At 44.7% G+C, this 27,420-nt stretch overlaps 1 protein-coding gene and 1 long non-coding RNA gene across 6 annotated transcripts in view; one reads left to right on the top strand and one right to left on the bottom strand.

Annotated features, from left to right (window-relative positions):
* Window positions 1-123, top strand: part of LOC118371479 (uncharacterized) — a 19,912-nt gene extending 19,789 nt beyond the window's left edge. The window contains exon 4 of the long non-coding RNA XR_008080047.1: window positions 1-123. This exon is cut by the window's left edge and continues 1,654 nt beyond it. This is a non-coding gene — a long non-coding RNA (uncharacterized LOC118371479).
* Window positions 124-269: 146 nt separating this feature from the next.
* Window positions 270-20,115, bottom strand: LOC118371485 (uncharacterized). 5 transcript variants are annotated; one of them, XM_052480276.1, is made up of 7 exons: window positions 18,495-20,115; window positions 16,436-16,629; window positions 16,076-16,220; window positions 15,587-15,892; window positions 7,167-7,222; window positions 7,061-7,075; window positions 6,895-6,952 (listed from the first exon to the last, which is right to left on the bottom strand). In XM_052480276.1, the coding sequence occupies exons 1-5, from the start codon at window positions 20,049-20,051 to the stop codon at window positions 7,175-7,177; spliced, it is 2,250 nt and encodes a 749-aa protein (XP_052336236.1). In that variant the 5' UTR covers window positions 20,052-20,115; the 3' UTR covers window positions 6,895-6,952; window positions 7,061-7,075; window positions 7,167-7,174. The 5 variants fall into 5 exon arrangements, with proteins under 5 accessions (XP_035612836.1, XP_035612838.1, XP_035612837.1 ...); XM_035756945.2 differs by having other exon boundaries at window positions 6,839-7,075; XM_035756943.2 differs by lacking the exons at window positions 6,895-6,952; window positions 7,061-7,075; window positions 7,167-7,222 and adding an exon at window positions 270-2,258.
* Between the last annotated feature and the right edge of the window lie 7,305 nt (window positions 20,116-27,420).

Here is a 27,420-nt window from a genome sequence, read left to right as displayed (position 1 = left end):
CTTAAAATCTGAACCAAGTGAGATATTTACCATGGTGGTATCTAAAGTTAATGCAAACCTCCCCCTAAACTTTCCGGTTTCAATTCTACCGTCAGTCTGCAGTGATGGAAGGCTCAGATTACAAGTGTCCTCTGATCAGTGATTGGAGTGTTCCTCTCACCTGATTGCTAGAGTAAAACTGGCCTAATTAAAATAAAAATTTGAGTCAATATTCTCATCATTTAGTTTCCTGAATAACAGTTAACACACACACATATTTTGTATGAAACATTTATTAACATTTTTGTGGTACATTCATCCATACAGGTTTTCCTCTAGTGAAACAAAGGGAGACGGTTTTGATACAGACCTCAAATCCTCTCTGCTGCTCTGTAATGATCATAATAAAACATGCATCAATTGAATCTCTAACAAGACACATCTCTTTTATCAATGTGATGAATATAAAATGTTGAAGTCTCATGAAGAACCTCTTCACAATTCCATTTTCATGACAAGTTAAAGACTTAAAACTGGGAAAACCATATTTTTGGTTTACAACATTTTCTAGAAGAAAAACTTCCATAAGTGCCTCATAATAATAACTGTAGCTTCACAGAACCACATATGACCTTTCATCTATTTAGTTTAGGCTGGGTTAGATTTCCCAGACAAGGATGGCTGTGCTTGTTTGCACTTGTGCTTTTTAACAGTCAATCTTCCATATTCATCAGTGCCGTTTCTCAATTTTTGAGTTTCAGTCATGACCACATCCCATTTCTATGACTATTTACATTATTGTAAGAATCTGAATGAATTCTAATTCTAACACTATGAAACAATAATCCTACATGAAAACACGAGTAGTACTATGACAGTACTGATGTTGCTGCTCTCTGTGTGCTCTAGGTCCCTGCTCGAAGGGAGAGAGGTGTCAGTCACTAGGCAAGTTTCCATTGATCCAGGTTTACTCAACAAAGGATTGTGACATCTGTAATGGAAACGGCAGTTGCAGGATACTTTTTTTCCGAAAGATCTAATACATTTATTCCATTCGAGGGGTGCATTTATTGTGACAAATGATGATGGAATAAATTAAGATTGCAAAGAAAATCAGAAAGGTACGCTGGGCGTGTGACGTATTAGCGTAACTATAAAGCTCCACTCCACATTTATTTCTAAATGCCTACTGCTTGCTACATCAATTTTTCCAACAACAAAAAATACTGTTTCTTTGCAAGTAGAGTATTGTTTTGACTTTCAACAATGCCTGAATTGCTTTACATTGGAACTTGAAGTTTCACCATGAAATGGTTTCAAATCTTAACTAGTGCAAGTTACACCCTGACACAGACCACGGCAATAAGTAGGCACATGAGAATGATAAAAATATGGCAAATATTAGTAAATTCTTGCAATCTATCCATTCTGGCTTTTGTGAGCAACCTGAGACATGAAACAGATACGTGGGCACTTTATTAATGCACAATTTGCCAAAATGTATCATTTAAAACCCTTCAACAACCTCATTACATCTAGCTGTTTTTATAACACAAGACAGTTCAATGTAATCTTTCAAAATGTCAACAAAAAATGACTGTACAAGTTAATGGAAACCTAGCTAGTGTCTAGCTGCGTATTGCCAGGTTAGTGACTTCCATGGTTCATGGCGGAGAGGTCATAGTTATACGGCGCTCCTATTGGTGTAGGTAAGATCAGATCACCATTACAGACATAGCACCGACTATGTACATTTAAAAAAAAAAAAAAAAATTCTGTTTACACTAGTTACCACAGCCACAAAGTAAGAATTGTCTATATAGTAAAAATGAATGAAAACAAAACATGTGCTTTTTTGTCTTAACTTAAGGTTAGAGTGAGGCTTATGGTTAACAGTGTGGTTAAGGTTAGGGTTATGTTTAAAATCACATAATTTAAGAGAAATTGTAGAATTTGGCGGGGTTTATGAATTTGTGACTGTCGTAACTAGCGACGACCCTACAAATTTAAAACAAACTTCAGGTCAGACTCTCTTGGTGTCCCCTTGGAGATGGAGGCATGGCTTTCAGCTCCCCTCCTGACCAATCATCCACTGTTACCCCTGACCCGGACAGGGCTTAGTCCAGTGCTTCCTGTTTGATGCAGATGAGGGTGGGGCCACACTGTCCGTTGCTCCTCCCCTCCCTGCGTAGGACGTACTCGCTGAAATGGGAGGAGTCTATTCCTCCACCACATGCCCCTGCTATCTCGAACCCTCTCTGCTGCAACCTCTCCAATACCTGTCAATCAAACACATATGCATTACAGACACCGCACACAAAAACACACACCATTGTGGTCAGAAGTAATTTTAGAAAGGCTCTGATTCAGGGTTGATACATACAAGAATACAGTCAGTGGAAGAAAACCAACGTGTGTGTAAATGTGCAAATGTGTTACTAACAATAGCACAAACAGTGCCCAAAATTATAAACACAACATGCAAAGTGTTATATTCACAAAAAAAGCTTATTTTTCTCAAATTGTGTGCACTCATTTGTTTACATCCCTGGTAGAAGGGACTTCTCCTTTTATAAGATAATCCACCACCTGACAGTTGTGGAATTTTAAGAAGCTGATTAAACATCATGATCATTACAAAGGTGCACCTTGTGCTGGAGACAATAAAGTCCACTCTAAAATGTGCAGTTTTGTCACATAACACAATGCCACAGATGTCTCAAGTTTTGAGGGAGCGTGCAATTGGCATGCTGACTGCAGGTATGTCCAACAGAATTGTTGCTAGAGAATGATGATTTATCTACTATATGCCACCTCTATTGTCATTTTAGAGAATTTGGCAGTACATCCAACCGGCCTTACAACCACAGACCATGTGTAACCACACCAGCCCAGGACCTCCACATCTGGCTTCTTCACCTGCAGGATCGTCTGAGACCAGCCACCCAGAAGCTGAAACTGTGGGTTTGCAAAACCGAAGAATTTCTACACACTGTCAGAAAACGTCTCAGGGAAGCTCAATTGCGTGGTCGTACTCCTCACCAGAGTCTTGACCTGACTGCAGTTCGGCGTCATAGCCAACTTTAGTGGAAAAATGCTCACCTAAGAAGGCACGTTGGAGAGGTGTGCTCTTCAGGGAGGAATCACGGTTTCAACTGTACCAGGCAGATGGCAGACACAGTGTAGCCCCATGGTGGGGTTATGGAATGGGCAGGCATAAGCTATGAACAACAAACACAATTCCATTTTATCGATGGCAATTCGAAATGCACAAATATACCGAGATGAGATCTTGAGGCCCATTGTCATGCCATTCATCCACCGCCATCAGCTCATAATTCAGCATGATAATGCACAGCCTAATGTCACAAGGATTTGTACACAATTCCTGGATGCTAAGAATGTCGCAGTTCTTCCATGGCCTGAATAATCAACATACATGTCACCCATTGAGTATGTTTGGGATGCTCTGGATCGACGTGTACAACAACGTGTTCCAGTTCCGGCAATTTCCAGCAACTTCCCACAGCCATTGAAGAAGAGTGGGACAACAATCCACAGGCCACAATCAATAGCCTGATCAACTCTACGTGAAGGAGATGTGTCGTGCTGCATGAGGCAAATAGTGGTCACGCCAGATAATGACTGGTTGTCTGATCAAGGCCCTTACTTAATATAAATATATTTATGACCATTACATGCATATACACTATATATACAAAAGTATGTGGACACCCCTTCAAATGAGTGGATTCGGTTATTTCAGCCACACCCATTGCTGACAGCTGTGTAAAATCGAGCACACAGCCATGCAATCTCGATAGACAAACATTGGCAGTAGAATGGCCTTACTGAAGAGCTCAGTGACTTTCAATGTGGCACCGTCATAGGATGCCACCTTTCCAACAAGTCAGTTCATCAAATTTCTGCCCTGCTAGAGCTGCCTTGGTCAACCGTAAGTGCCTTTATTGTGAAGTCTAGGAGAAACAACAGCTCATCCATGAAGTGGTAGGCCACACAAGCTCACAGAACGGGACCACCGAGTGCTGAAGCATGTAGCATGTAAAAATCCTCTGCCCTCGGTTGCGACACTCACTATCGAGTTCCAAACTGCCGCTGGAAGCAACGTTAGCTTAGTCGGGAGCTTCATGAAATGGGTTTCCATGGCCGAGCAGCAGCACACAAGCCTAAGATCACCATGTTCAATGCCAAGCATCAGCTGGAGTGGTGTAAAGCCCACTGCCATTGGAGTCTGGAGTAGTGTAAAAGCGTTAACTGGAGTGATGAATCACACTTCACTACCTGGCAGTCCGACGGACGAATCTGAGATTGGCAGATGCCAGGGTATTGCTACCTGTCCCAATGCATAGTGCCAACTGTAACGTTTGGTGGAGGAGCAATAATGGTCTGGGGCTGTGTTTCATGGTCGGGCTAGGCCCTTTAGTTCCAGTGAAGATAAATGTTTACGCTACTGCATACAATGGCATTCTAGACGAATATGTGCTTCCAACTTTTCGGCAACAGTTTGGGGAATGCCCTTTCCTGTTTGAGCATGACAATGCCCCTTTGCACAAAGCGAGGTCCATACAGAAATGGTTTGTCGAGAATGGTGTGGAAGAACTTGACTGGCGTGCACAGAGCCCTGCCCTCAACCCCATCAAACACCATTGGGATGAATTGGAACACTGACTGCGAGCCAGGCCTAATCGCCCTACATCAGTGCCAGACCTCACTAATGCTCTTATGGATGAATGGAAGCAAGTCCCTGCAACAATGTTCCAACATCTAGTGGAAAGCCTTCCCAGAAGAGTGGAGGCTATTAGCAGCAAAGGGGGACAAACTCCATATTAATGCCTATAATTTTGGAAGGAGATGTTCTACGAGCAGTTTTCCACATACTTTTGGTCATGTAGTGTGTTTATTCCCAGTCATGTGTAACCTATAGATGAAGCCCTAATTATTTCAATCGACTGATTTCTTTATATGAACTGTAACTCAGTAAAATCTTTGAAATTGTTGCATATTGAATTTATATTTTTGTTCAGTGTATATTCAAAAATATATGTTGCCTTGTATTTTAATGAATGTAAAATGTAGCTTTTTACCTTACATACTGTAGCTCACTATCAAAATAAATGCATAAAACTACAAAGTGCAGCACTAAATCACAACAGCATGCTGTGGAGTAGTTTTAATGAATGACTCATGACTGAGAGAAATTGATGATAAAAATATTGTGGGTGCTGTTTTGTTAGACTTCAGTGCGAATTTTGACAATATTGATCAGTCTGCTGCTGGAAAAACGTATGTGTTATGACTTTACACCTCCTGCTATATTGTGGATAAAGAGTTACCTGTCTAACAGAACACAGAGGATGTTCTTTCATGGAAGCCTCACCAACATAATCCAGGTAGAATCAGAAATTCCCCAAGGCAGCTGTTTAGGTTCCTTACTTTTTAAAATCTTTACTAACGACATGCTTTGAGTAAAGCCAGTGTGTTTATGTATGCAGATGACGCAACACTATACGTGTCAGCTACTACAGTGACTGAAATGACTGCAACACCCAATGACCTGCAGTTAGTTTCAGAACGGGTGGCAAGGAATAAGTTAGTCCTAAATATTTCAAAAACTAATAGCATTTTATTTGGGACAAATCATTCACTAAACCCTACACCTCAACTAAATCATGTAATGAATAATGTGAAAATTGAGCTCGTTGAGATGACGAACCTGCTAACCCTGGATTGTAAACTATCATGGTCAAAACATATTGACACAAACGGTAGCTAAGACGGGGAGAAGTCTGTCCATAATAAAGCGTTACAGTGCCTTCTTCATAACACTATCAACAAGACAGGTCCAACAATCCCTAATTTTGTCGCACCTGGACTACTGTTCAGTAGAGTGGTCAGGTCCCACAAAGATGGACTTAGGAAAATTACAATTGGCTCAGAACAGGGCAGCACGGTTGGCCCTTAAAAGTACACTGGGAGCTAACTTTAATGATATGCATGTCAATCTCTCATGGGTCATTTACATTACATTTACATTTAAGTCATTTAGCAGACGCTCTTATCCAGAGCGACTTACAAATTGGTGCATTCACCTTATGACATCCAGTGGAACAGCCACTTTACAATAGTGCATCTAAATCTTTTAAGGGGGGTGAGAAGGATTACTTTATCCTATCCTAGGTATTCCTTAAAGAGGTGGGGTTTCAGGTGTCTCCGGAAGGTGGTGATTGACTCCGCTGTCCTGGCGTCGTGAGGGAGTTTGTTCCACCATTGGGGGGCCAGAGCAGCGAACAGTTTTGACTGGGCTGAGCGGGAACTGTACTTCCTCAGTGGTAGGGAGGCGAGCAGGCCAGAGGTGGATGAACGCAGTGCCCTTGTTTGGGTGTAGGGCCTGATCAGAGTCAAAGTGGAAGCGAGATTGACTTCAACACTACTTGTTTTTGTAAGAAGTGTTGACGCGCTGAATGTCCCGAGCTGTCCGTTTAACCTACTAGCACACAACTCGGACACCCATGCATACCCCACAACACATGCCACCAGAGGTTTCTTCACAATATCCAAGTCCAGAACAGACTATGGGAGGAGTACAGTACTACATTAAACAACTGGTAAACATACACCTTATGGAACAGAAGGGACTGTGAAGAGGCACACACAAATGTACAGACACACACATATGCACTGTACACACATGTTGGTATTATACATTTTGTATTATAGATATGTAGTGGTGTAATAACGTTAGAATGTTTTATATTTTGTTTTAGATGCAATGTACGTACCCTAATGTGTTTAGACCCCAGGAAGAGCCTTAGCAGCAGCTAATGGAAATCCCTAATAAATACAAATACAAATGACTGACAAATAGAAGTGTGCTTTCAATAATCTTTATTTTTTGCTCAAATAGCTTGGTCCATTGTTGAATTGTGTCATGTTAGTCACTGGGAGGTGGAATCTGAAACACATTATAATGTACAAATTACCTCTGTGCAACATATGTATTTGAACATCAAATTGATACAATGCAGATTCTTTCACCTCCAGTTTACATTTTCAGACTCACAAGTTGAGAGTTACCCTGTGGATAATGCAGAGCAGAGTCAGTGAAATGCTTCCACATAAGATGAAGAATTAGGGTTAATGTTCATGAACATCAAATTGATACTTACCATGCAGATTACTTTACCTTCAGTGTCCATTGCAAACTCACAAGCTGAAAGTTACCCTGTGGATAATTTAGAGACAGAAAGTCAGTGAAACACTTCTATACAAGATGAAGAATAAATAAGGGGTTAATTTAATTGGGAACTAGCTAGCTAAATGTTCCCATTGACTACTTACATTGGCCGTCCATAGGCAGTTGAGGCTCCAGACCGGAAGGATAACGTATAATGTTTCTCTAGAGATAATCTAGCAAGTATCAGAGACACCCAACCCTCACTAAAGCCAGCTAAGCTAGCTAGTTAGCAAGCAACCCAATGCTTGGTTGTCCAATAATATTTAATAATAGCTTTGGCAATTAAATAAAAAAATAATACATACGGTGCATTCGGAAAGTATTCAGACCCTTTGACTTTTTCAACATTTTGTTAAATTACAGCCTTATTCTAAAATAGATTTTTTTCAAACTCAGCTATCTACACACAATAGCAAAGTGCAAACTTTTTTTTGTGCAAATGTTTTACAAATAAAAAACAAAGTATTCAGACCCTTTGAGACTCAAAATATGAGACTCGAAATTGAGCTGTTTCCATTGATCATCATTTAGATGTTCATACAACTTGATTGGAGTCCACCTGTGGTAAATTCAATTAATTGGACATTATTTGGAAAGGCACAGACCTGTCTATATAAGGTCCCACAGTTGACAGGACTGTGTTGAAGCACAGATCTGGGGAATGGTACAAAATAATGTCTGCAGGATTGAAGGTCACCAAGAACACAGTGGCCTCCATCATTCTTAAATGGAAGAAGTTTGTAACCACCAAGGCTCTTCCTAACTGAGCATTCGGCGGAGAAAGGCCTTGGTCAAGGAGGTGACCAAGAACCAGACGGTCACTCTGACAGAGCTCCAGAGTACCTCTGTGGAAATGGGAGAACCTTCCAGAAGGACAACCATCTCTGCAGCACTCCATCAATCAGGCCGTTATGGTAGAGTGGCCAAATGAAAACCACTCCTCAGTAAAAGGCACATGACAGCCCACTTGTAGTTTGCCAAAAAGCACCTAAAGACTCTCTGACCATGATAAAAAAATAATCTCTGGTCTGATGAAAACAAAATTGAACTCTTTGGCCTGAATGCCAAGCATCACGCCTGGAGGAAACCTGGCATCATCCCTACGGTGAAGCATGGTGGTGGCAGCATCATGCTGTGGGAAAAATTTTCAGCAGCAGGGACTAGTCAGGATCGAGGCAAAAATTAACGGAACAAAGTACAGCAATTTACATTTTTTTATTTAACCAGGCAAGTCAGTTAAGAACAAATTCTTATTTACAATGATGGCCTACCTCAGCCAAGCCCAGATGATGCTGGGCCAATTGTGTGCACCCTATGGGACTCCCAATCATGGCCAGATGTGATGCAGCCTGGATTCAAACCAGGTACTGCAGTGAAGCCTCCTGCACTGAGATGCAGTGTGTCACGTTCTGACCTTTATTTTCTGTGTTTTGTATTTAGTTAGTATGGTCAGGGCGTGAGTTGGGTGGGCAGTCTATGTTTGTTTGTCTAGGTTTTGGGAATTTCTATGTTTCGGCCTAGTATGGTTCTCAATCAGAGGCAGGTGTCATTAGTTGTCTCTGATTGAGAATCATACTTAGGTGGCCTGGTTTTCACTGTGTGTTTGTGGGTGATTGTTCCTGTCTCTGTGTGTGCACCAGATAGGACTGTTTTGAGTTTTCACATTTCTTGTTTTTTTGTTTGTTTGTTCATGTGTACCTTTACGCATTAAAAAAAGTACCATGGACAATTACCACGCCGCGTATTGGTCCTCTGATCCGTTTCGCCTCTCCTCTTCGGAGGAGGAGGAGGAAATTCATTACAGAATCACCCACCAAAATCGGACCAAGCGGCGTGGTAAAGGACAGCGACGACAGCAGCAGCAGCAGCAACAACAGCGGCCAGCATCAGAGCAGAATCTGGACTACACAACTTGGGAGGAGATAGATAGGTGGGCGGTCGACCCAGGGAGAGTGCCGGAGCCCGCCTGGGATTCGATGGAGCAATGCAAGGAAGGTTACAGGAGAATGAGGTTGGCGAAGCCAGCACGGCAGTGCGACAGGTACGAGAGGCAGCCCCAACATTTTTTTTGGGGGGGGGCACACGAGGTGTGGTACTAAGCCAGGTAGCAGACCTGAGCTCACTCCTCGTGCTTATGATAAGCAGCGCATTACTGGTCAGGCACCGTGTTATGCGGTTGAGCGCACGGTGTCGCCAGTGCGTGTCCATAGCCCGGTGCGCTATAGGGCAGCCCCCCGAAAATGCCATGCGAGTGTGGGCATTGAGCCAGGGCGTATGGTGCCTGCTCAGCGGGTCTGGTCGCCGGTACGCAGTCTTGGTCCAGGTTATCCTGCGCCGGCTCTGCGTGCTGTGTCTCCGGGGCGCTGGGAGGGTGCAGTGCGTCCTCTGCCTGCGCTCCGCTCGTACCGGGCAACTGTGGGAGTGGAGCCTAGGGGAGAGGTGCGTGTAGTAAGCACTAGATCTCCCGTGCTTACCCACAGCCCGGTTCAACCTGTGCCTGCACTCTGGAGGGTCCGGGCTCGAGTAGTTGTCCAGCCTGGGGAAGTGGTGCCAAGGTTGCGCACCAGAGCTCCAGTGCTCCCCCACAGCCCGGTCTTTCAGGCTCCTCCTAACACCAAGCCTCCTGAAAGTCTCCCCAGCCTGGTGGTTCCTGTGGCAGCCCCACGCACCAGGCTGTCTCTCAGTCTCCTCCCTGCAGGTGCTCCCGCCTGTCCGGCGCCGCTGCCGGAGCGTCCCGCCTGTCCGGCGCCGCTGCCGGAGCGTCCCGCCTGTCCTGCGCCGCTGCCGGAGCGTCCCGCCTGTCCGGCGCCGCTGCCGGAGCGTCCCGCCTGTCCGGCGCCGCTGCCGGAGCCTCCCGCCTGTACGGCGCCGTTGCCGGAGCGTCCCGCCTGTCCGGCGCCACTGCCGGAGCGTCCCGCCTGTCCGGCGCCGCTGCCGGAGCCTCCCGCCTGTCCGGCGCCGCTGCCGGAGCGTCCCGCCTGCCCGGCGCCGCTGCCGGAGCCTCCCGCCTGTCCGGCGCCGCTGCCGGAGCGTCCCGCCTGTCCGGCGCCACTGCCGGAGCCTCCCGCCTGTCCAGCGCCGCTGCCGGGAGCGTCCCGCCTGTCCGGCGCCACTGCCGGAGCCTCCCGCCTGTCCGGCGCCGCTGCCGGAGCCTCCCGCCTGTCCGGCGCCGCTGCTGGAGCCTCCCGCCTGTCCGGCGCCGCTGCCGGAGCGTCCCGCCTGTCCGGCGCCACTGCCGGAGCCTCCCGCCTGTCCGGCGCCGCTGCCGGAGCCTCCCGCCTGTCCGGCGCCGCTGCTGGAGCGTCCCGCCTGTCCGGCGCCGCTGCCTCCTGTGGCAGCTCCACGCACCAGGCTGTCTCTCTGTCTCCTCCCTGCAGGTGCTCCCGCCTGTCCGGCGCCGCTGCCGGAGCGTCCCGCCTGTCCGGCGCCGCTGCCGGAGCGTCCCGCCTGTCCGGCGCCGCTGCCGGAGCCTCCCGCCTGTCCGGCGCCGCTGCCGGAGCCTCCCGCCTGTCCGGCGCCGCTGCCGGAGCCTCCCGCCTGTCCGGCGCCGCTGCCGGAGCCCCTCAGCCCAGAGGCGCCAGAGCCCTCAGCCCAGAGGCGCCAGAGCCCCTCAGCCCAGAGGCGCCAGAGCCCCTCAGCCCAGAGGCGCCAGAGCCCCTGCCCCTCTGTCCAGAGCTTCTACCCTCTGTCCCGAGCTGCCCCTCTGTCCAGTGGGGTCATTGAGAGGGGTTGCCATGGTGAGAAAGCCACGGAGGCGGACAATAAAGCGGACTAAGACAATAGTGAAGTGGGGTCCGCGTCCCGCGCCAGAACCGCCACCGCGGACAGACGCCCACCCAGACCCTCCCCTATAGGTCAAGGTTTTGCGGCCGGAGTCCGCACCTTTGGGGGGTACTGTCACGTTCTGACCTTTATTTTCTGTGTTTTGTATTTAGTTAGTATGGTCAGGGCGTGAGTTGGGTGGGCAGTCTATGTTTGTTTGTCTAGGTTTTGGGAATTTCTATGTTTCGGCCTAGTATGGTTCTCAATCAGAGGCAGGTGTCATTAGTTGTCTCTGATTGAGAATCATACTTAGGTGGCCTGGTTTTCACTGTGTGTTTGTGGGTGATTGTTCCTGTCTCTGTGTGTGCACCAGATAGGACTGTTTTGAGTTTTCACATTTCTTGTTTTTTTTTGTTTGTTTGTTCATGTGTACCTTTACGCATTAAAAAAAGTACCATGGACAATTACCACGCCGCGTATTGGTCCTCTGATCCGTTTCGCCTCTCCTCTTCGGAGGAGGAGGAGGAAATTCATTACACAGTGTCTTAGACCACTGCGCCACACGGAGCCTCAGAAGCAAGATCCTTGATGAAAACCTGCTCCAGAGCACTCAGGACCTCAGACTGGGGTGAAGATTCACCTTCCAACAGGAGAACGACACTAAACACACAGCCAAGACAATGCAGGAGTGGCCTTGGGACAAGTCTCTGAATGTCTTTGAGTGGCCCAGCCAGAGCCCGGATTTGAACCCGATCAAACATCTCTGGAGAGATCTGAAAATAGCTGTGCAGCAAAGCTCCCCATCCAACCTGACCGAGTGTGAGAGGATCTGCAGACAAGAATGGTAGAAATTCCCCAAATATGCAAAAATGTCTAATAACCTATTTTTGCTTTGTCATTATGGGGTGTTGTGTGTAGATCGATGAGGAAGAAAAACAATTAAATACATTTTAGAATAAAGCTGTAATGTAACAAAATATGGAAAAAGTCAAGGGGTCTGAATACTTTCTGAAGGCACTGTACATGACATTAACTCTACTTGGCTCTATTCCAAGACAATTCTTATCAACTTTAATTTTCAAAACAATTCTTACCTTGGGCAGTCACACTGCACGTTGGTGGCAAGCTAAAAAAGGAGCTAGGTAGCTTTGTTAGCAAATTTATGAAAACTCTTGCTTGCAGTTGAAGAAATTATATTCTTCCTCTGTTACCCACCCGGTTAAAAACATATTTTAATTCAATGTTATGAATGTATAATCAAATAAAAGGCCATTATCAACGAGAAAGCTTTTTGATGGTGGCACCTGCTCTTTTCCTTCTTCTAGAGAAAATTCTAAATTGCAATGGCTGCTCTGTCAGTTGGAGGTGGGCTTGGGAACATTTCAAATTGTGATTGACAGCTCAGGGAATCTTAAAATATATTTACAGATATGTTCTACGTTCAAGTGACTTTTCGAAATAAACACCTTATTTAAGGTACAGTGCCTTGCAAAAGTATTCACCCCCTTGGCATTTGTCCTATTTTGTTGCATTACAACCTGTAATTTAAATAGATTTTTTAATTGGATTTCATGTAATGGACATACACAAAATAGTCCAAATTGGTGAAGTGAAAAAAAATCTAAATAAAAAAAATAAACAAATTGAAAAGTGGAGCGTGCATATGTAATTCACCCCCTTTTGCTATCGCTTGATAGCAAAAGGGGGTGAATTACATATGCACGCTCCACCTAAATAAGATCTGGTGCAACCAATTATTTTCAGAAGTAACATAATTAGTTTAAAAAAGTCCCCCTGTGTGCATTCTAAGTGCCAAATGATCTGTCACATGATCTCAGTATATATACACCTGTTCTGAAAGGCCCCAGAGTCTGCAACACCACTGAGCAAGGGGCACCAGCAAGCAAGCCGCACTATGAAGACCAATGAGCTCTCCAAACAGGTCAGGGACAAAGTTGTGGAGAAGTACAGATTAGAGTTGGGAACATCCCATGGACCACCATTAAATCCATTATAAAAAAAAAGAAGAATTAATATGGCACCACAACAACCCTGCCAAGAGAGGACCGCCCACCAAAACTCACGGACCAGGCAAGGAGGGCATTAATCAGAGAGGCAACAAAGAGACCAAAGATAACCCTGAAGGAGCTGCAAAGCTCCACAGCAGAGATTGGAATATCCATCCATAGGACCACTTTAAGCTGTACACTGCACAGAGCTAGGCTTTACGGAAGAGTGTCAAGAAAAAAGCCATTGCTTAAAGAAAAAAAATAAACAAACACATTTGGTGAACGCCAAAAGGCATATGGGAGATTCCCCAAAGATATGGAAGACGGTACTCTGGTTAGATTAGACTAAAATTGAGCTTTTTGGCCATCAAGGAAAATGCTATGTCTGACGCAAACCCAACACCTCTCATCACCCGAGAACACCATCCCCACAGTGAAGCATGGTGGTGGCAGCATCATGCTGTGGGTATGTTTTTCATCAGCAGTGACTGGTCAGAATTTAAAGAATGATGGATGGCACTAAATACAGGGAAATTCTTGAGGGAAACCTGTTTAAGTCTTCAAGAGATTTGAGACTGGCCCAGAGGTTCACCTTCCAGCAGTATAATGACCCTAAGCATACTGCTAATGCAACACTGGAGTGGTTTAAGGGGAAACAATGAAATGTCTTGGAATGGCCTAGTCAAAGCCCAGATCTCAATCCAATTGAGAATCTGTGGTATGACTTAAAGATTGCTGTACACACAGTGGAACCCATCCATCTTGAAGGAGCTGGAGCAGTTTTGCCTTGAAGAATGGGCAAAAATCCCAGGGGCTAGATGTGCCACGCTTATAGAGACATACCCCAAGAGACTTGCAGCTGTAATTGGTGCAAAGGTGGCTCTACAAAGTATTGACCTAGGGTTATGCACGCTCAAGTTTTCTGTTTTTTGTGTGTCTTATTTCTTGTTTGTTTCACAAGAGAAAATATTTTGAATCATCAATGTGGTTGGCATGTTGTGTAAATAACATTATACAAACCCCCCAACAATCTATTTTAATTCCAGGTTGTAAGGCAACAAAATCGGGAAAATGCCAAGGGGGGTGAATACTTTCGCAAGCCATTGTAACATATAGACTCAACATTTATCATCATATAGAGAATGTTGTGAGGTGTGGGTGTGTATTTTACACATATATTTTACAAATACGTACATACTGTATATTTTATTTAGTTATATAATTGCTAAATACATTTTCCCAATATATTAAAATATTTTATTGAAATATAGTCCAATATATTATTTTTCCCTATGGGGTCACAGTTTGTTTCTGAGCAGGCAGAAGCCAGCCATCTCACTGTGTCCTTCCCTGATCTAAAAACACGCATCCCCTCTCCCATGACAACTCACACATACAACACAGACAAACAGATGCAGACACAGACGCAAAAAATATATATATATATATTAATATTGGGTGTGTCCCAAATGGCATCCTATGTAGTGCACTATAGGCCCTACTACAAAAGTAGTGTACTAAATAGGTAATAATGTGCCATTTGGTAGGCAGACATTCTCTCTATAGCTGCAAAATGACATTCCATTAGCATGCCCTGAAGGAGCAGCTGTTACTCTGTCCTCTCTGTCTGCCTCCATCCCTGTCTCTCTCTCTCTCTTACTCTGTCGCTCTCTCCTTCTCTTTCTGTGTGACTGTCACAGGCAGTACAATAGAAACCTTTGTTTGCCTCCATCTCTCTCTCTCTCTCTCTCTGTTTTTCTCTCTCTCTGCCTCCTTCTGTCGGTCTCTTTCTCACTCTCACTCTCCCTCCCTCTCGCTGTGACTGTTGTACTTTCCTACCATTCCAGCAGACCCGGTTGCCGATGGCTACATTTTTCATATCTAAACAGGATTAATCTCTCTTTCCCCTGGCTGGTATGGCCCTGTATATGATGTTATTTAAGGTTGTACTATGCTTATGCCATGGGTGCCGGATAGTGTGATGTTACGTGTACGGAGTTAAAGAGATTTTGTATACTTTTTAGCCAGTAGTTCTGAAAGTACCACTCACAAGCCAAAAGGTTACGTACTATGTCACATACCGTATGGTGAAGATATGTACACCGCGTCATTGTGCTCTCTCTCGTTCTGCTGTGTGTGCATGATGTGCCTCTTGCTAGCTGTCACTCAAATGGCGAGGGGCTGAAGCTCATTGGTTGAACTCAAATTGCTAGGGGGCTGGCCCACGTGGGAGAAAATGTAGAAAAAATGGCGTAGCACAGCTTCCAGAAAAACAGTTGTTTTCAAACTAGGGATTTCATGGCTAATTGAGGCAAAACAGTAACTCTGCTCATAGATTATGCATGTATGAACTACACATTGACACATCCAGAGCAGATAAAAAATACTTTGTAGTCGCCAAAGTTCTGGAGCCTGTCTTTATAAGGCTACATACACAAAGTTTGAGGTGGGTTAATGTGATATGAGTTGAGGTGACCTTATTCGTTGTGAGTTGAGGTGACGTAATCTGTTATTATAGGATGTTGGGTAGTTATTTTCATGGTAAGCAGTGGTATTGATAGGGTAGTGTCTGTCTTGTTACCTGTACAGAGTTGAGGTGACAGTATCCATTGAGTGGAAAGCGTATGACGTGAGTAGAGTCATGATTCCAGCCTGCGTTCATGGAGTTGCACATGACGTCCCCAACCTCTGGAAACACGTCCTCGATCAAAGCCCTGTCTCCACTCAGAGTGATCCTCTCCCCCAGCTCTGGAGCTACACGCACCACCACACACTCACACACACGCCACACACTCCTGGCCTCACGCTCACTCCTCCAGCGTTCTAATTCTGCTTGTAGTGGGGATAGCTTGAAGAACCTGGCCTCCTCATAGAGTAGATAGTACTCCTGGAACACACACACACACGCAAGCACACACGCAAGCACACGCACACACACACACACACACAGAATGATACATCAGATTCTTTTAAAAAGTGAACCCACAAAGTTTCACACACACTATGTTGTCAGAAATGAATTATGGACGAGGTTTTCCAGTACCTCTCACTCAGTGTCAGAGATACTCACTTTGAAGTCGTCAGGGAGGAGCAGTTTGGCCGTCCGCAGGAAGTTGAGGATATAGCGGAATATATGGCCGTCTCGGTCTATGAAGTAGTGCTGCTTCAGACTATCTAACACTATGGGCTCTGTCCCGTTGAATAGACGACCAATCCTGGTGGAAGGTGATATCATAATTGTGATTGTCATCAGAGTGTGCATGTTCATGTTTGAGGGGATCAGTTTGAGAAAGGCAAGGCGCAGAATCACTAATGTTGATCACATAATGAGTAGTTATTTGGAATGCAATATCATTTGTAGATCAGTGACTGTTCAATCCACTTCAATGTAGTTGATCTCAAACACCCTATGTGTGTGTGTGTGTCTTACCGTGACTCTGGGTACTTGGTGAGTGTAGCCAGGCTGCTGGTGTACATGTGTCCTCCTACATCTATGTGTACAGGGGCGTTGGTCTTTGTGAGCTGGGCGGGGGTGGGGATGCCCCCGATACCCCCAGAGCCCAGTGGCGAGGCAGGGGACTGGGAGACCAGCGGCCTACTGGCCATGCTGCTATTACGGCTATCCTGGGAGACAAGAAGAAAAATAAGAAGAATACTTTATTGTCCAACGTACACAAATGTCCAACGAAAATTTGTCACACATACTGTAAACTGTTAAACACACAAGGCATTACAGAGTTCTTCCATGAGCGACCAAGTAGAGACAGGACACTAGTAAGGAGTAGTAGACTGAGACTTCATTCATACTGCGTCAACGCTTTGAGCACAGAACTCATGATGCACTGCACTGCATGATGAAGAGTGTATTTACCCTTTTCAGAGTCTGTGTGTATATCAGGGGTAGCTTTTGGTTGCGAAGAGAGATCTGAGTGTAGTTAAAGGAGCTCAGAGACAGATAGGAGTCTGCCTCCTCTGCTCCTCTGCTATACAGGTGAGGTTTTGAGACAGGTGAGGACATTACCTTATCGAGGAGGGTTTAAAAACCCTTGTAAATGCTTCATGAATATCTGCACTTCAGAAAAACGAACAAGCTATAAAGTCTACTGGTCAGCATTTACTGTGGTAAGTGCAGTAAGGGAGAAAGACAGCCATGGCCCGCAGGACAGAGTCTGCCTCTTAAAGCTGAGAACACAGTAAATAGTAAGATACTGTAGGTATACAGAGATAGAGGGGGATAAAGGGAGAGAGAGAGATAGCTTATAAAGCAGAAATCAGATGAGCAGAGCTGTTGGTAATGCAGCAGACATGTCCATCTCCCCGGGACCACATAACAGGCAGGCTCATTAGAGGAATGGCTCAAAAACATAAAACTCGTAAGAGACTGGACACACACACACACTCATTTTGTCATTGGAAGAAAGATACTTACTAGAGACAGCCTGCCATACTTTTTTTCATTATAGTGCCTGTCTCAGGAAAATGTGAGCTTTAGGCGAATGGGTATAATAGATGTGTGTGTGTATGTGCGTGTGTGTGTGTGTGTGTGTGTGTGTGTGTGTGTGTGTGTGTGTGTGTGTGTGTGTGTGTGTGTGTGTGTGTGTGTGTGTGTGTGTGTGTGTGTGTGTGTGTGTGTGTGTGTGTGTGTGTGTGTGTGTGTGTGTGTGTGTGTGTGTGTGTGTGAGAGAGAGAGAGAGAAAGAGGTTGCACGCTCTGGCTCTACCCCTGCCGGCTCCACTGTGGTGCATGGTTAATAACTGTGGGCCTGTGGTGCAGTAACCCATGGCAACAGACAAGTCCCAAAGAAAACTCACTACTGTCCTCTCTTCTGCACTCACAGGGTGCGTCCCAAATGGCACCCTAGTCCCTATTTTTTATTGAGCTTTTATTTAATCAGGGGAGCCCATTGAGACCAATGTCTCATTGTCAATGGTGCTCTGAGGACAACAATTTCAACATGGACCCCCCAAAAAAAAAAAAAAAAAATCTACAACTACAGGTTACAATTTCAAAGACGACCATTTCAACACCACAATAAATGTGTACATTTAATCAAAACAAATGCAATTCTCCTTTAACAAATTCAATATTAGATTCCTAAACTGAAACAAGATGCAGTTGCATTACAACCGGGAATACGGTGCCATTTGGAATGCAAGCACAATATTCATGACCTCTTTACTAAAGCACCTAGAACACCCAAAGAGAATACAAAACTCACTCCTACACAATACAAACCCACACACATCCTACAGATCAATGCTTTCACAGTAAATTGGAAATGATGTAAGACTCTATACACTTAAACACTTCATTAACACAGAAAATGGTGCGTGAACAAATGGCGACATAACCTATTACGCACTCATTTAATTTCTGCATTAAATCTGAGGACGTTTTTGAGAGGCTGTCTATAAGTAAGGTTATCTTGCATTACATTTAAAAATGCTAAAGCATAATCTCTGTCGGTGCACTGTATGAAACGCTATTACCTGCGCGGATACCACGTCAGTCAGTAAAGGAGCGGATTGCTGACCGTGGGGCTCCTGGGGTCGGGTGTCCACGGGCTCTGTACAGTCCACTATGACCACAGGGGACATTGCGCGTTCTCCGGGACGCACACAGAGCTTCTTAGGAGAAGGAGGTCCCGAAAAACCGCAGAGAGCACGAGCTTTCCTTGTTGTTCTCTGAGGCTTCAGTTCCACTGTGTCTGTGACCTGTTGGATGTACGGGATCACGAGCTGGAGATGAGACTGCACGCCACCATTAACTATTTCCGAGGCAATCTGAAGCGACACCAACTTTGACCCTATACCGGCAATGCTGTTGAGCGTTGCTATGGAGACGGCGCCGATGCAGTGGTTGGTGTAGGTCTTTGACAGTTTGGCAGCACGCGACAGCATCTGCATCCTCGTACCAAGCAGGTTTTTACCAATGGCTTTGTTCTCATACCATGTTATGTCGCTTGCGCAGCAGTGGTCTCGTGGTCGTTGGAAGAATGCTTTGCACACTGGGTTCCGTTTCGAGACATACCTAACAAAGCTGGCATATGGACAAAACTCAGTTCCAGTCTCATACATGCGCGGCAAAGTATCTTCATCCGGGTCTGGTCTCTTTTTATTCCAACACGCGGAGCGAGACTTGTGATACGGCCCCAGTGCTTTGAAATAGATAAACTTTCTCCCATTCTCGTCTATGGCCAGGCCGAATGAATCCTCCTCCAGCTCGCGCTGATTCTCTCGCCCCCTCGTACAGAAATACATGCATGTCTCGAACCACACTTTGTTGAGCAGCCCGAACGGCGTATCGATGTTAAATACACTGGAGGTGTAGAGTTTTCTCAGGTCCGCCCGCGTGATTGCCTGTTTTTGCACCACGGGACCAGCACCCTGCTCCTCCAGCTTTCTGATGACCGCGGCCAGGGTCAGGTTGGCGCTGCGTAGCTCCGGGTCTTTAGTGAGATCCAGGGTGCGACAGTACGGTGGCTCATTCAGGTAGCGGTTCAGAGAACTACGAATGCTAATGAGGGAAGACTTGCTGTAGAGCTGGCCGCTCTTAGAGCGTGCCTCCGCGTAGAAGGACTGCAGGACCGCGCACAGCGCCTCCTTGTCCAGAGTTTCAAAGTCAGGACTTTGGGATTTCTCGCTCAGGTACTCCCGGAAGATCCGTACCGCATACCTGGTAGCCAGGCGGGTGTTTTCGCTCAGTCTGGAGCGGTCAGACGGCTGCAGGTCTCCCTCCGGATCCGAGTCCAGTTCGGGGATGTGAAACAGTCCAGGGTCCGATCCCGGTCCCAACCCGCTGCACTGGTCCGTACTACGCATAAGGACCGCTTCTGTCTCCATAGCGGAGCAGCTGCTGGGGTCTGCGCACTCTCCCTCCCACTCCAGTTCATCCTCCCCGAACTCCACCCCGGTGATCTGTACCTCCTGGATCTCATCATCCTCCTCATCTCCGCTCCTCTCAGTCTCCGGGCAACTCATGTGCTCCTCCCGCTCTGTCCCCGCTGTGTCACTAGAGCAGTCTGCGCTGCCAGGCATTCTCGCCATATTGCAGTCTGTGTAGCAGTCCTCAGGCAGAGCGCATGCGCTATATTGGACCACAGAGATGGGAGAGCTTTGTGTTTAGTGACCTTCAGCTAGGCACGCACTCTTAAAGGTGCAGGGAGCGAGCGCTGCTAGTGGGTAAAGGGAGCGCGCTCCGAAAAAACGCTGCAGTATTGGACTGCATATTGGACCACTCCAAGCACCATGGGATTTATCTAACAAGGTTTCAGATCTCGTTTTATTGGAAGTAACTACTGCAATATCTGACTAACACACACACACACACACACACACACACACACACACACACACACACACACACACACACACACACACACACACACACACACACACACACACACACACACACACACACACACACACACACACACACACACACACACACCTGCCTATTAGAACAGTGTTGCCAGCTCCAACAGCTTGATTTGAGAGGATGCAGCTTTAAAGAGCCGCAGCTTCTATCTCAAGGCCATCAGACTTAAACAGCCATCACTAACATTGAGTGGCTGCTGCCAACATACTGACTCAACTCCAGCCACTTTAATAATGGAAAAAATGGATGTAATCCATTTATCACTAGTCACTTTATATAATGCTACATTACTCATCTGTACGCTAGACCATCTACTGCATCTTGCCATCTTGATGTAATTAAATGTATCACTAGCCACTTTAAACAATGCCACTTCATATAGTGTTTTCATACCCTACATTACTCGTCTCATATGTATATACTGTACTCGATACCATCTACTGCATCTTGCCATCTTGATGTACTGTATCACTAGCCACTTTAATGCCACTTTATAGTGTTTTCAAACCCAACATTACTCTTCTCATATGTATATACTGTACTCTATACCATCTACTGCATCTTGCCTATGCCGTTCGGGCATCAATCATTCATATATTTTTATGTACATATTCGTATTAATTCCTTTAAACTTGTGTGTATAAGGTAGTTGTTGTGGAATTGTTAGGTTATATTACTTGTTAGATATTACTGCATGGTCGGAAGTAGAAGCACAAGCATTTCGCGACACTCATAGCGGCAAGCATTTTCGCTACACCTATGTGACAAATTCATTTGATTTGATGTTGTGTAACTGCACTGATATGCGTTCTCTCTCATCTCCCATAAGATAATAACCATGCAGCATGTTCACATAATCCTTGCTGTGCAGGGACATGAGAGATGCGCAGGTCACTGGAGAAAATATACATCAACTCTTTATCGGACACGCTTTCCTGGTTGTCGTGTACAGTACTCCATCTCAGTGCTATGTGAGATGTGTTGTTAGACTTGTGCATTGATTTGAGAATGAATGCCAATTCCTCAGAAGTGCAAAGCAATTATATTATATTATTTTTAATGTAGAACATCATCACCCTGCTGTACCTCCAGGCTAAGAGCACTGCTTCTCCCCTGGGCACACATGACCTTAATACAGCCTCATCCATGGTGTTCTCCATGCGATGCTCCTTTTACAACTTATAAAGGCTATATGAGCTCTTTATAAAGGGTCATAGGTTAGCTCTGTTGCCCTTCTGAAGGTACAGTTGAAGTCAGAATTTTACATTCACCTTAGGCAAATACTTTTAAACTCAGTTTTTCACAATTCCTGACATTTAATCCTTGTGAAAATTCCTTGTCTTAAGTCAACACTTTATTTTAAGAATGTGAAATGTCAGAAAAATAGTACAGAGAATTATTTATTTTAGCTTTTATTTCTTTCATCACATTCCCAGTGGGTCAGAAGTTTACATACACTAAATTAGTATTTGGTAGCATTGCCTTTAAATTCATTAACTTGGGTCAAACGCTTCGGGTAGACTTCCACAAGCTTTACATAATAAGTTGGGTAAACGTTGGCCCACTCCTCCTGACAGAGCTGGTGTAACTGAGTCAGGTTTGTAGGCGTCCTTACTCACACACGCTTTTCCAGTTCTACCCACACATTTTCTATAGGATTGAGGTCAGGACTTTGTGATGGCCACTCAAATACCTTGATTTTGTTGTCCTTAAGCCATTTTGCCACAACTTGGAAGTTTGCTTGGGGTCATTGTCCATTTGGAAAACCCATTTTGCGACTAAGCTTTAACTTCCTGAATGATGTCCTGAGATGTTGCTTCAATAAATCCACAACATTTTCCATCCTTATGATGCCATCTATTTTGTGAAGTGCACCAGTCCCACCTGCAGCAAAGCACCCCCACAACATGATGCTGCTACTCCTGTGCTTTAAGGTTGGGATGGTGTTCTTTGGCTTGCAAGCCTCCCCCTTTCTCCTCCAAACATAATGATGGTCGTTATGGCCAAACAGTTCTATCAGACCAGAGGACATTTCTCCAAAAAGTACGATCTTTATCCCCATGTGCAGTTGCAAACCGTAGTCTGGCTTTTTATGGCGGTTTTGGAGCAGTGGCTTCTTCCTTGCTCAGCGGCCTTTCAGGTTATGTCGATATAGGACTCATTTTACTGTGGATATAGATACTTTTGTACCTGTTTCCTCCAGCATCTTCATGAGGTCCTTTGCTGTTGTTCTGGGATTGATTTGCACTTTTCGCACTAAAGTACGTTAATTTCTAGGAGACAGAATGCGTCTCCTTCCTGAGTGGTATGACGGCTGCGTGGTTCCATGGTGTTTATACTTGTCTACTATTGTTTGTACAGGTGAACGTGGTACCTTCAGGCATTTGGAAATTGCTCCCAAGGATGAACCAGACTAGTGGAGGTCTACAATTTCTTTTTTGAGGTCTTGGCTGATTTCATTTGATACATCCACAGGTACACCTCCAATTGACTCAAATGATGTCAATTAGCCTATTAAAAGCTTCTAAAGCCAGGACATAATTTTCTTGAATTTTCCAAGCTGTTCAAAGGCACAGTCAAGTTAGTTGTATGTAAACTTCAGACCCACTGGAATAATGTCTGTAATCAATTGTTGGAAAAATGACTTGTGTCATTCACAAAGTAGATGTCCTAACCGACTTGGCAAAACTATAGTTTGTTAACAAGAAATTTGTGAAGTGTTTGAAAAACAAGTTTTAATGACTCCAACCTAAGTATATGTAAACTTCCGACTTCAACTGTACATACTTCTGATGCTGCTCTTGTGTAGGTTAATTGTTATGCTGCTACCTTAGGTTCATATGTCCTCCATACGCTGCTGCTATTACAGCTTATGAGGACAGTATGAGCTGTTCCTACTAAGGTTAATAGGTTAACTCTTTTACCCTTGTGAAGGTTCATAGACTTCTTATGCTGCCAACTTAGGGTTCCATATAGACATACACTAAAAGTTTCCCTTACTGTCCCCTAATGAGATGGAGTAAAGAGTTGTTAATGACCCTCTTCGCCAACTATACCCAGAGTAACAACACAGGAAGACCTGTGAGAAGCCAAGTGCCTAACAAAGATGTTAGTTAAATTCAAGTATAATATGACAGTTAACAAATCTTAGACTATCTCTGCTGCTCCATGACAGTGCTGGATGTCGCGGGGGATTTGTTGTTGTGTGTGAGAGGGGGCAGTAATGGATATTGTCAGGCAGACAGCCTCGACAGTGTGTTAATGGCATTTATTACAATTGAAAAAGCAGCGTGATCCACTTCAATCAATCACAGTAGTGCAGAGAATAGAACAGAGCAATATAAACATATTTCCTGAGTGAATGTGTTGTGATGGGATTGTGTCAAAATGTTATGTACAGTATGTGAGGAAATTAATATGAGCACACATTGAAGGCCTTTTCCCAACCCACATTAAGCCTGGTTCTGGACTGAAATCACTTTTAATGGACATTTTTCATGTAGAATGGTATTTAGTCAATGATTCATTTTAATCTGGGTCCATTATGGGAAGGGGTCAGGGGATGGGGAGAAGCAACCAACAAGTAAACACTGCCCTACAGAAACAGTTGTTATGAATCCTTCCTTCCTGAAACCCCTTTTCTCTCTGACTTGTGTTCCAGCTCCCAGGCATGTCACCAGGAAGGACGGCTGAGACATTTGAAAAATAAGAAAAAATACCCACGTTTTAATTCTTGTTCGCAGCACCTCGTTTCGCAACTCCATACCCAATTAGCAATTAGCTAGCTCTTTAAGTTGAGACCTTTGCCGTGGTGTCTGATCCCAACCTGATTTGTATGCTGCTTGTGCAGTTGATGATAAGAAGAGGGCCCCGGAATATGGAGTTTTACATTTCATTTTATGATGATTTGCATGCCAGGAGAGCCTTCGGGGTTTGAGGAAATAACATGGCCGCTCTTCAAAAGAAGATCTATGCGCCGCGTGGCAGCAAAGTGTGTAGGATTGCGCTTTTTTGTGTGCAGGCAGGTAATTTACTCCCTGACTAATCTGCAGAGATAGGGAGAAGCTGTAGAAGAAAAAGCACTTACACAAAGAACAAGGCTCTCTCTTGCTCTGAGGCTCCTTGTCAAAAACCTTGGGAAATTAACACCAAGGTGTGATAGCTAGACCTGCTCCCGTAGCCTAGGGCTGGCATGAAAGAGTAGAGAGATGTGTTAGTTTGTGGGGGTATGTTTGTGGGTGTGTAGAAGAGTGTGTGAGCATATCAATTTCTTCGGTGTGTGCATATGTGTGTGTGTGTGTGTGTGTGTGTGTGTGTGTGTGTGTGTGTGTGTGTGTGTGTGTGTGTGTGTGTGTGTGTGTGTGTGTGTGTGTGTGTGTGTGTGTGTGTGTGTGTGTGCGTGCGTGCACTCTCTTATAAACAAAAAGCCCTCACTCTACACCTGCCCTTTACACACTGCCCAAACCGGACGTGTTGTGTGTGCGAGCGTTGCAAAATTAATTTACACATACATGTTATTCAGTTACAGCACCCACACTGCTTGTGCGCGCCAACGAGCGTCAGGCACTAAAATAGAAGTTGCTTCTATTTGTGACGCCGAACTCGATGCAAGTCCTGCCTCTCCCATCTCCTCATTGTCTTTTAGAAGCATATACCCACGTGCCATCTCCTCATTGGATATACCCACGTGGGTGAATGAAAGATGAACTGAGGTTGGTTGTGGTAATACACCTTATTATGAGTTAGTTGCCAATCGCCATATAAAGTCCAAAGAAGAAAAAGCCTGGAAGTAGGAGAGATGACTAGACATATTTTGGTTGACCATTTTATGTGTGGATTAATTGTTAGAGTAGAGGTGTATTTCAGGTAAAATAACAACTCAATGTTTATATCCCAGGACAAATTAGCTAGCAACAGCAAGCTAGCTAGCAAAATAGGGCAAATTAGCTAGCAACTGCAAGCTAGCTAGCTAAATTGCCATAAATGTTTAATGCTTTTCGACCTGTCCCCAAATTAATATAATTGGTTCAGAGTTTGCTTTGCTATTTCAACCTGTGTGTCGTGATCGCGACTGGTGTGTGGGGGGTAAAATCTATTTCCGCACAACGGCAGACTGACTCACATGTCTGGTTTGGGCATAGTATTACACTCATTATTGTCTAAAACAGCCAATCTTCCCAGTAGTAGTTTGTAACGAGAACACAGTCAGGAACAAACACTCTGTTTATCTGTCTGTCCCATAGGAGAGACCTGCAACATTATGTACAGATACACCAAATCAAACAACAGGTACACATACACACTAATTCAGAAACTATTTGCACCCATACAAAGTCTATTAAAGCAATACTTGTCACAACAAAGAATGAAGGGAAAACTTTGAAGACTAGATTACACAGCCAGTAGGACACCATCCCTTACATACCCCAAATAATTAAGTAATAAGGTGTGAGGCGGTGCGGTATATGGCCAATATACCACAGCTAAGGGCTGTATATCCAGGTACTCCACATTGCGTCGTGGTTAAGAACAGCCCTTAACCGTGGTATATTGGCCATATACAACAAACACCCAAGTTGCCTTATTGCTATTATAAACTGTTTACAAACATAATTAGAGCAGTAAAAATAAATGTTTTGTCATACCAGTGGTATACGGTCTGATATACCCCCGCCTTCAGCCAATCAGCATTCAGGGCTCGACCCACCAAGTTTATAATGAACATTAATACACAAAATACCTACACAACTGCACAATCATTATTATTGAAAAGACTTTACAACAGTGTAATAACCACATTGCCTACTCTCTATCAAATATACTTTCTGATCATATATTTGGTATTCTATCCTTCTGAAACATGCCATTATCCTGAAGAGGTCTAAACAGCTGGAGTACAGAATGTTTTCGGAATAAGCATCTATAAGCATATTTCTCTCCCTGCCAGCCGGTGTAAATAGCAAGCTGTCACTTCAGCTTTAATGAGTTCCAGGATCCATTATTAATGACATGCCAAACAACTGGATGGCTCAGGGGTGACTGCATATCCTATACGGTACACATTGTCTGCTCCACTACCTCTACACACAAGCACACAAATGTGCATGCACACACATGCACAAGTGCAAGGAACCACACATACACACACGTACACCACAAACACCTACACACACACCAGGGTTGGGCTCAACTTAATTTGAAAGCAATCATTTCTGGAAGAAAACTAAAATGACAATTCAATAATTGATCATTAATCTGGGCATTTATTTTCAATGACTTCTCAATAAATGGAAAAGTACAAGTTATTTATTTCCAAAAACATAATTTCTGATTTTTAAAAATTGAAATCACTCCCTGAATTGACACACACACACACACACACACACACACACACACACACACACACACACACACACACACACACACACACACACACACACACACACACACACACACACACACACACACACACACACACACACACACAATGAATCAAAGTATGATGAGATGCTAACTGGAACAATACAACTGCAGTTTAACAACAAAATATTGTCATTATTCTATTTCCATATTTAACTTTACATTTGAATAACGTGTCGTGATAAGGCATTCCCACATGGGACACACCAGGGAGCTGTTATTTCAGCATAAAATTGACCCGGACAGCAACCCTAGACAAGCCATCAGCACCCTCTACATGTGCAGGACCATGGACAGCGACACATAACAAGGCTACAGAGCTTAGAATTTCCTCACCAAGGGTGATGAATAATTTGGGCAGCAAATTGTAGTGCTTGTCCACTACCCGAGCACATCTGTAAAACACTGCTGCTTGCCTAACCAACTCCACAACCTGTACGAGGAAATGAAAAACTAACCCAGTCTCAGACAGTTCTTACCTGAAACATCCAACATCAATCCTTGGCTTCCTGATCTGAATCCAGGCGATATGCTGCTTCCCCGGCGCGCCAGAGAGAAAAGGCTAGCGAGGGAGGGAAGACAACCACATACAGTGAACAGGCGCTCCGAGGCTCCGCT

Source organism: Oncorhynchus keta, chromosome 26, assembly GCF_023373465.1.
Source record: "Oncorhynchus keta strain PuntledgeMale-10-30-2019 chromosome 26, Oket_V2, whole genome shotgun sequence".
Taxonomy (NCBI): Eukaryota; Metazoa; Chordata; class Actinopteri; order Salmoniformes; family Salmonidae; genus Oncorhynchus; species Oncorhynchus keta.
Note: the sequence above shows the minus strand (reverse complement) of the source record. Positions and strands in the feature narration are given on the sequence as shown.

Excerpts from the sequence above, each read along its gene's own strand:
- LOC118371485 (XM_035756943.2), bottom strand. The coding sequence starts at position 20,051 with ATGGCGAGAATGCCTGGCAGCGCAGACTGCTCTAGTGACACAGCGGGG. Across the intron at positions 16,630-18,494 it reads CTGACGTGGTATCCGCGCAG|GATAGCCGTAATAGCAGCAT; the intron begins GTAATAGCGTTT and ends CTTGTCTCCCAG. Across the intron at positions 16,221-16,435 it reads ACCAAGTACCCAGAGTCACG|GATTGGTCGTCTATTCAACG; the intron begins GTAAGACACACA and ends ACCTTCCACCAG.